The 10,439-nt window shown below is 35.4% G+C and overlaps 1 protein-coding gene and 1 pseudogene across 1 annotated transcript; one reads left to right on the top strand and one right to left on the bottom strand.

The window, feature by feature from the left end:
• The first annotated feature begins 4,122 nt into the window (after positions 1-4,122).
• On the top strand, positions 4,123-4,482 carry LOC122301792 (glycine-rich cell wall structural protein-like). Its single transcript, XM_043113171.1, has one exon. The coding sequence runs from the start codon at positions 4,123-4,125 to the stop codon at positions 4,480-4,482; it is 360 nt and encodes a 119-aa protein (XP_042969105.1).
• A 307-nt stretch (positions 4,483-4,789) lies between these two features.
• Positions 4,790-7,053, bottom strand: LOC122301791 (annotated as a pseudogene).
• Positions 7,054-10,439: the final 3,386 nt, after the last annotated feature.

The raw sequence follows: 10,439 nt of genomic DNA, 5'->3' as shown, positions 1-10,439 counted from the left end.
TAGCTAACAACATGCCAAGATCGGAGAAGGATGATTGTCATTTGAGACGGAGCTCATGAGTAAGGAGATGGAGATAGAGCTCATCAATGGACAAGGCTTCCAATCGAGTAGTAATAGTAGTGACTAAGGAGTGATAATCAGAGGTAAGACTAGCTACGAGGTATGTGGTGGTTTTTGTGTCATGGAGTGGTTGGCCAACAACAGAAAGGATATCAGCAAGGTGTTTGCCCTTTTGGAAATAGTCTTGGATGGAGAGGTTACCTTTCTTTAAAGTGGCTGGTTGGAAATGAGTATTCATGATTTGCCCATTGGACTGAGTATAGAACATGCACTCTAGCATTAGCCAGAAGTCACGAGATATTTGTATACTGATGACTTGGGTGAGAACAGAATCCGACAAGGTAGAGAGGAGTGTGCTGAGTATAACATGATCTTGCTCATACTAGTAATCATATATAGGAGTATTTGGAGCTGGGATTTGTGGAGGAGAAGGTGAGTTAGGGAGGGCACGTAATTTGGCCATCAACAAACCAAAATAGTTTTTGTCCGCAGAGGCAGGGTACCGATAGTGTTTTCCAAGCGAGGTAGTAGTCTATGGTAAGTTTAGAGTCATGATTTGAATTTAGAACCTAACTCTTATACCATAAAAGATTTTTTTATTGAAATATCTTCTCGTGAAATCTACTAGAAGCATTCTGGTCATATTTATAATGAATTTAGTTTACATGAGAATTTGTATACGTAAAGAGCTAGCTGCTATATGATCACGACTGTGAGCTAGTTTACAATGTAATCAAACCCAATTAACTAACTCTTCTATGTTATCACTTCTTTATATTGCTAATATGAGAGAGGGATGTGCTGGGATGAAAAATGCAATTTTTATCTTGAGGTGAGAAATGATTTGCTGCGGCCAAAATCTTTTAGAAATTAATGAAAACCTTTATGTGTCAACCTTTCTTTAGAGCTAGGCTGTAAGCAAAACTATTGCTTTGGCTGGATTAAAATAAGGCTAACTAACGTGCCTAGATTATATTCCATGGGTTTATTGGTTGGATATTTAGAATACCTCTATTTATAACAGTAAACTGATTTGAGTTAGAATGTTTTATTAAACTTTAAAATATAAAAGATAAAAAATTAAGTAAAAAAGTTATATAGTTAAACAATTGTTTAAATATAATTTTTGTTTAAAAATTTAAAAATTAGTACTGTATTTTGTGTTTTGTTTTAGACTTTTAAAAAATTATAATAATTAGATAAAAAGTTAAAAATCTGAAATTAAATGTATTTTGTATTTAAGTGATATTTGAATAGAAATTATCTGAGAATATTTAAGAACAGTTTTGTTGCTTAACGGATCGTGAGTCTTTCAGCACAATTTTAGATAGCGAAACAAGAATTTTTAATTTTAAATAAAAGTTTAAAATATTATGTTTTAAATATTATTATTATTTTAAAATTTCAAAAGGTTAAATTAGGATTTAAAAATATTAAATTATTTATTATATTTTATATAAAAATTTAAAAAAATAATAATAATAAAATAAAATAATATAAGAATATTATGTCTCATTATACTTGCCAAACTTGTCCATTTTATGAATTTGTTCTTTCCGGCCCACATGCCCTTCGGCTCTAACATCTTTATTTCTAGGGGCCTAAATGACACATTTCTAAGGAAATTAATTTATGTGAATTTAGGACACGTAAGTTTCACCTATGCACCAAATATGGCCTAAGTATTGTACTACAACTCTCGCGCAGTTTTTTAATTAATTAATTTATTTATAAATAGGATCTATATGAAAAGATTCACTTTCGATAATCCATCACACTTTTTTCAAAAGACTCGTACCTAGCTAGCTAGCACTATCCTATCAATTAGTATAGTAGAGAGTTTCTCAACTGTGTTTTAGATTTTGTGATATCCAGTTGTTGAGTCTTGAATCACAATTCTCATTAGCGGTGGGTAGATTCTTTGCAGACGATTTAAATACGTGATAGAGAATTGTAAGTAACAAAGTGGCGTTGCTGCCATTATTCACTGAATTAATTCAACTCTGTCTCACTTCGATTCCTCCATCCCCTCAAACTACGTTACTTTCCACAATTTCCTAAGTGATGTTAGCACCACAAACTTGTCCAAAATCGGTGCATGACGTGCTCCTTCGGTGTGCATGCCAACATGGGCAGGCGCATGCACAGCAAGCCTGGCGTCATTACTATCTTGGTACCCTTGCTTGGCCTATTCTTGATTGGGTGGGTAGTCATTTGTACAGCATTTTAAATTTCTGCTTAGGTTCGGATGGTATTAAGGAAGTGGTCCCAAATGTAGTAGGCCTAGGGTAAGTCTATCCCAGCTAAGTGGGGCTGTAGTAAAATTAGATGGTGAATCAATTAACAATGCTTATCCATTAACGAGTGCTTTATATTTTAAGTTATGTTTTATTATAATAGAAAAACATGTGCGTTTCATATAATATACATCTTATAAAAATAAAGTCTACAAACTAATATATTTAATTGTGACACGTCAAATACTTTTTTGTAAAAACATTTTATAATCGATCGTATCACTAGAAATGTAACCGCGATCTATTTTTGTTTCAATTTTAAAAAAGAGTTTTGAAACTAAACTGATATATGCCGATTTTAAAAATCTAAGAATCGATACAAATTAATTTATTACTGAAATTGAAATTTTTAATTTTTTTAATTTAGCAATTACAAAATATGAAAACTGATAACGAATCGATTTCAATTCTTAAGAATCGGTACCATACCGAACCAATCATTTAACTCAACCAATATTTGGATCTTAGGATGAAATAAAAATTTATATAAATGATCACTTTTACATTTTTTAAGTTAATGCGAAACTTTCGCCTTTCTCGTGGCAACGGCTAGCTGTAAATACTATTTACATTGTTCGATGGTCCCGTAACAAACATTAAAGTGGAGATATTTTTTCCGAAGTTTAGTACAAGTTTCATGGTATACATAGGAAGAGAAGTGAGAAATATGAAAAGTAGAGCACCTCTAAAAGAGTTTGGACGGTGCTAGCGGGCTGGCCAGCTGCAGGGCGTACCGCTAGTTTAAAAAAATATATATAATTTTATTAATAGTCATTTTTTTAATGATTACGTAAAAGAATTAAAAATTAAAAAAATATTTAAATGGTAATTAACTTTGAACAATAATATATATCGAGAGATCAACTATATATGTAGCATTTTTCTATATATATATATAAGGTAGGCAATATAAAAAAATAATATTATATATTATACTTTTATCTCGTTATCTAATAAAAGATTATTTAATAGTAATAAATCTATTACTTCTTATATAATGAAATGAAAGTATAATGATAGTATGGTGAATAAAATTTTAATTTTAAGAAAATTTCTTTGTATATATGTAGCTAGCTAGCTAGTTCAAAATATTTGGTGTCTTTAGTCATTTAAAATTTTCATCCGTACATGATCATTAATCTAATACATATAAGAAGGAACGTCAAGGTTTTTCTTTTCTTCAAGCTTGTAATAAAATCATTTTTGGATATAATTAAATGTGTACATAATTGAGAACAAAATTAGGTTTCTTTCTCTAAAAATATGAAGTAATTATCTTCGCATGTTTAGTGAATTGTTAAAAAATAAATCCACAATATTATTAAAAAAAAAACTTATTTAATCATTATGTAAAATAATAATAATAATAATAATAATAATAATAAATAAAAAATAAAAAAAATAAAAATAAAAAATAAAAAAAAAAACAGCACAGCTTTAACTTCTAGCGTAACCTTATCTAGCTAGCGGCCAAGGTTTTCTTCAAGCCTTCTTGCGGCCATTTATCATTCGTTATCGGAACCAGTTGAATTTTTCTCTTCTTGATCTGTTGATCGTAATCGTGCTAATTAAGGGATCGGAGGTCCACAATGGCATGCACGCACATGAAAGCATTAAGATCTCAATTACGTACGTGCATTAATGCATGCATGCTTTCTCCACTATAAAAGGCACTGCGACTCGGTTTGCTAGCACCAAGCATTAAGCATTGCTTTCTTCTATAGTACTTCTCGATCTCTAGCTGATCCTCTGGTTTTGAGAAAAGATGGGGAAGGTTTCCTTGTACCTTGGTGTGATGCTGCTGCTATTGCTGGCGGTAGGACTGGCTGAGTCTCGAAAATTGGAGAAAGTTGAGCATACTGAGAGCATAAGAGGTGGTTTCGGTGGAGGAAGTGGAGGAGGATTCGGTCAGGGCGGTGGTTCCGGAGGTGGCTTTGGAGGTGCTTCTGGCGGTGGTTCCGGAGGTGGCTTTGGAGGTGGTTCTGGCGGTGGTTCCGGAGGTGGCTTTGGAGGTGGTTCTGGCGGTGGTTCCGGAGGAGGGTTTGGAGGTGGAGCCGGAGGCGGTGCTGGCGGCGGCTTTGGTGGTGGGGCTGGTTCAGGTGGAGGAATTGGTGGCGGATTTTGATTCCAAAATGTAAACCATCTTTGAATAAATGTAATCACAGCTTTGAATAAATGAAGCTACTGCTTAGTGCTTAGCTCGTGTGAAAATTTATTATCTGGTTGTACAAAAATGCAATTGTTGGCGGATTTTGATTCCAAAATTTAAACCACCTTTGAATAAATGTAATCACAGCTTTGAATAAATGAAGCTACTGCTTAGTGGTTAGTTCGTGTGAAAATTTATTATCTGTTTGTCCAAAAATGCAATCATCAAATTACAGAAACGCAGATCTATCTTGGAAATTCAAAATTAAAAGCTTGACCATATGTTACTGCACTCGCATTCTACATTGCCAAATAGCAAGATTCACCAAAATTTTACAACACTAGAATTGCAAAATTATCATATGAATAATGTAACTTAAACTGGGGTATCAGCAGCTAATGCATGCTTGTCATCTGTAACCCTCACAACATTCTTTTAAGTAAAGTTTCTCTCTCTTTCTAGTGGCTATGATTTAGGACGACATTCTTCATGGCCAAACTGGCAGCCATTCCTCGCCATTGATGTAATCTATAGATAGGAAAGGGGCAGCTTCTTTCTCAGTGAGTTCTTTGGACCATGGAGCACGCTGTTGTGACTCTGCTCCTGGTCCATTGCACTTAAAAGTCTTAAACTCAACGTGGTACATTCTTTCTTTGTTGGAAAATCTGTAGGAAAATAAACGGTAAGGAATTTTTACTCTGTGGTGCCGTCATAGCTCCAATTGGTCCAGCCTTTAGGTACAACAGTCTTAACAAAAACAAACCCACTATTCTCATTTGCACTTTCCCTGTTTTGAGCTGTGATTGATCCATGAATCGTCACCCTCTTATCTGAGATTACAAAGATCTCACAGCTCTGCATGATCACATCAACAATTTAATTGTACATAGCATTAATTAATTTGAGCAAAGAAAAAAAGAGGCGAAAGTGAGTCTGAATGAAATTTATCGTTACATGGAAGACGGATCTGCCGCGGCCAAAGATGAAGTCAATCGAGCCTTGGATGTAACAGTTATCGTAATAATGCCTGCCTTTGAAATCAAAGAGGGTGTTGTGTGTACTGTAGAATGCGCAGTGGTAAAATGCTACTTTGTCTGCGGCAACGAATGCTGCCACTAACTGATTGTGTGAGGTATAAGCAACCCCTGTGGGAGCCTCATTCTGCATTAATTGGAGACCCAAAAAAAAAAAGTTTTAAGGGGAAAATTGAAGGCAAATTTAAGATTGAATCATTGATCATTTCCCCGGGGGCGGGGAAGTGGAGGGATTTAATAATGGTTGAAGATCGAACCATGTTGGTGATCCTCTGAGTGAAGCTTTTGTTTCTATAACATACCATTTGCTTTTTTAGTGCATGTCTCCAAAATAGAAGTGTTTTATGTGAAAACATAAAAACATAATTTGAAAAGTTCAAAGCATGTTGAGTCTGTCGATCAGAAGGGTATCCCACACTGCCTGTGGACAATAATATGGATATATAAGGAATGAGCAACCCTCTTTTATAGAATCTATTTTACGGGATGAGTTAGACTCATGAATTTTTTCATAGTATCAGGATCAACCACAAGACAAATGGCAAACGTTAAAATTAAGGAATGATGAGCAACCCTCTCTTGTAGAACTTGTTTTATTAAATGAATTAGGTTCATGAATTTTTTCATAATATTAAAACCAACTATAGGACAAATGGCAAATGGAGACTTGGTCTACACTACTTATCCCGTGATAAAAATCACCAGAAAAAATACTGGCCTGCCTGTAAGGGAAAGTATTGAGAAGATTATTCCTGTTTATAAAGAATAGACAGCTTTCTCTTCTAAAACTAGTTTTATGAGATGAGTTAGACCCATGAATTTTTTCAATATCAAAACATTAGATAGCAAATTGTTTGTCTCTCAATAGGAATTAGCATATTAACGGTTGAAAATGGAAGTTCTAGGCAGAAAAAAGGTGTAGAGTTAATTTTAATTAAATATGATTTGGCTTCGAAAAATGCAGATTAAATGGTCAAGAGAGTACCATTTAGCTATATCATATAATATTAAAGAAAGAAACATCTCATTTACGAACTAAAAAAAAATGGATTACCTTGAAGCTAACACCGAAGGCAATGAAGTTGGGGGATTCGACCTTAAAAGTTGCAGAAGCCACGTTATCAGAAGAGCTTTCCGACCATATATACAATGGCTGATCTTCCTCTCCCAATTCCTCTCAGAAATATATAGGGCTTGTTTTTTGGGATGTGCACCTTTTCTCTGCCATTAACCAAAATAAACAAGAATATAAAAATATATATATTTATATATATATTTATATATATAACAAGTTAATACTTAAGCTCCTCATAGATGGCATGCAAGCATGCATGGTGTTAGATCATCATTCACGTATGTCGACGCACAGAGAGAGAGAGAGAGAGAGAGAGAGAGAGAGAGAGAGATACTTACGTGTAGACTCCTTTCCTAATATGAATGATAACCCACTGAGAGTTGCCTTCAGGAACAGAATCAATGGCAGCTTGGACAGACGTGAAGTCTCCATCGCCATTGATATATATCGACCTTTATCGTGCGGTTGGTGCCAATTTTTTGTGTCAATAAATTAAGGAGAGTCAATCACTGTTTTCGCGTCCATTCCATTGACATGATCCAGAAAGGAGGCAGAGACCACAAAAATGATTGCCAAGACAATACGAATTGCTCTAGGGAGATCTGAACAAGGCCAAGAACAGAAAGACATGATACTTTCTAGAGTGGCCTTTGCTTTGGGGAATCAGAGTTTGAAGGTTAAATATTTATGTGAAATTTTTTTGTTAAAAACCAACTAGTTTGCATCGGGTCTTTAAGTGAAGAGGTTTCAGTTCATTTCTGGGGCGTAGTCTTTGTTTGGAAGGTAGAAATATGAAGTGTTGGAATATTAATGGAGGAAGTTTGTTACGAAAGGCACTACCTATTTAATTTGGTGGGCTTCCATTGGATCCTTTTGTGGTTCATATATACTTACTGTTTTCTTTTCGTGTAATTTTAGTTATTATGACACCAAAACATAACTTTTTTTAATAATTTTATAATATGTAGGACAACAAATTAAGCTAATTATGTGAGGCACTGGATTTTTGAAGGCCCCTCGAATGGACCGATAATAAAGAGACAGACAGCTCTTTCTCTTGGCCATCTTGGGTCAGGAATTGATTTCCAATTTAGGCTGGACGGTACTTAACAAGGGCATAATATATAACCTGTTACATAATGATCGTGGCCAACAATAAGTTCATAAAAATCGGACAGAAAGAAAGGAAGAACTTCAGTTTAATGTCGGAAATAAGTTATTCATGGCCTAGTCCAGACAAAGAGCTATAATTGGTTTAGCTCAAGTACATGACTTTCTGTCTCTGTGACTGGAAGGGATAAAATCCCATGGCTCAAATGGTGCTCCAAGGCCAGCCCATGAGGTGCCATCAGGAAGGGATCACATGCAAAGGATACATAAGAGGGGGGGGGGGGGGGGGGGGAGGGGGAGGGGAAAGGAGGTGACGGGAAAAGGGGAAAATGAGAGGGAATGGGGGTCAAGCATGCGAGAGAGAACGTCGTAGCGGCATAAAGCTGAACTGTCCTCCAACCATTGATAGGAGCGAATAAAATGGATTTGAGATCAAAGTGTGCGGGGGCTTCTTCCAGACTTCTCCTCGGCAACTAGAAGGAGAGAGCTTCGTCAACCTCTAGACCAAAAACTTCAGCTTATCATTTGTACAATGAGTTATTACAGACTGTGAGTGACTATAAAAATATTTTTATTTATAATGAATTTGTATTCCAAATGATCCATGGACATAGGTCTTGTGCCAAATTATATAAATCGGTGTATCTTATTATCTAGTTATATTTGTTATATTTATCTTTTATTTACTCAATGAATATATGTATGGATACCATATTGTCACTCCGGACCACCATCGTGGCCCTAAATTACATCGATCGAAGCCCGAATCATCACCATGGGTAGGGAATGATTCATTCTTGGCTAGGTGGTTACAAAACACACCTTATACATTAAATATGCATTGCTTATTTAATTTAGATGGTATCAACAAGCATTATACTAATCGCTGGTTCCTTTTTGTTTGTCTTTTTCCAAATCTGGTAGCTAATAATCGGTCTGATGGTCATGTTTTGCTCTCACGGCAGTGCTGGTACTTGTTGCGTTTGTGGTCTACATTCATGGTTTGTTGAACTAATGAAAGTGCATAAATAAGGTATTGAGTTTACTAGGTTCGCCACTAATTCCTATGTCGATGGCTTTGGGGTGTAAAATCTACTATAAATGGTGTTAATACAGGCACTTCTTCTCTTAAAACTGTATTACATTGAAAACCTAGCTTGCCCTTTTCAATGGTGTGGAAATCTACTATAAATAGAGGATGAGAAGAAGTTCACGAAGACTACTCTTTGGTCTTCCTTTCTTAGAAGATGTCAACTCCTTCTTGTGCAAGTTTTGTCCCATCAATTTTTTGCTTTTGCTAAAATAAATCTTCAACGTGTGGGTCTGAGTTGCAGCTTTTGGCCCCCAACACTACTTAACTCAAAAGTTGGCCAAGGTAAAAGAGGCTACAAGAAGGAGGAAGAAGAAGATGAAACATGCTCTTTGGTCTTCAATTCTTTGAAGATGCCAATCCCCATATTGTGTAGGTCTTATCCCATCATCCCTTGGATTTAGTGGTTTTGTCCCCAGCACCACTAAATCGAAAAGCTATGCTAAAAGAGACTATTATTGAGTTTTATTATGCGATCACTATTGGGACAAGCCGTATAAACCATGTGCTCTCGGTTGGAGACTTCGTGTTCATTCTTGGAACTATTTGATAAAGATAATTTTCTTTAAATTATCAGAGATACACTTATGGAAAACTTCTTGACGAAAGCATGTGCACCCGTGAAATTAGTTTGGGATTTTGTTCCTGCATACCCAAAAAGACTGAGATAGCTGGTGAGAATCAAATTACACACATCCCATAGAGAGTTGACATTGTATATAATCTGTAAACAAGTAGTTCTACCCACTTCTTCCAAGTATTGCTCTCTACAGAATGTAGGCCAATTAAGAAAAAGAGAAGAAAATGGAGGAAATAATTGCGATAGATTTTGAAAGTTACTTGTACAATACTTGCATTATATATATATGTTACTGTCTTCTTTATTTAAAGCTAGACTGGTCGGAATGTTGGATCCGTCGATAATCATGTTCACAATTTCTTATTTCTGCCACGATATTCGGCTTAATCATATGCATTGTCAATGTCATTTTCATGAGTATTACCAGGGAATTATGACCAAAAAGCAGTTCAAGAAAATGCAAAAACTCATAGCTGGACAGGAAAAATTCATCCTCGTTGCCACTTTGACCCTTCTCACTTTCTATTTTCAAATAGAAAAATAAAATATTTCTAAAAGCTGCTGAGTGGTTGTACCATCAATGTTAATTCCAATTGAATACTTCCCCTTTATAATGAAGAGAAATGTTGTTTATTCAAGATTTTATCATTCAACCTATATTTATTGATGTCACGCTGGGCCTTGAGCTCACGTCTTACACAGTCGAGTATATCTTTTGCCACATCTGAGCTCCGTGCTGGCATCTTATCTAGTTGAGTACACCTCCTGTCTAATTCCATGTCTGGAAATCTTTGTTACTTAATGCAAAGTGAAACGGATAACCAAGAACCCTCTCTGGGATTATTTTCTTTACAGATCTCGGTGAATCATTTCGACTGCATATTTTATATTTAAAAATTCTCAATGTCTTTTTTGAAACAAATGGTCCTTAAGAATCGCAGGCAACTAGAATTGATAAAATATACCTGGTCCAAAGTAAGCCTACTAAGCCCAGTCCAATGGGAAAAGTCCCACCACTAGAAGACAAAAGAATGGAGAGGAATG

The sequence above is a fragment of the Carya illinoinensis genome, chromosome 2 (genome assembly GCF_018687715.1).
Source record: "Carya illinoinensis cultivar Pawnee chromosome 2, C.illinoinensisPawnee_v1, whole genome shotgun sequence".
In the NCBI taxonomy this organism is placed as follows: Eukaryota; Viridiplantae; Streptophyta; class Magnoliopsida; order Fagales; family Juglandaceae; genus Carya; species Carya illinoinensis.
This window is presented reverse-complemented; position numbering and strand designations above follow the sequence as displayed.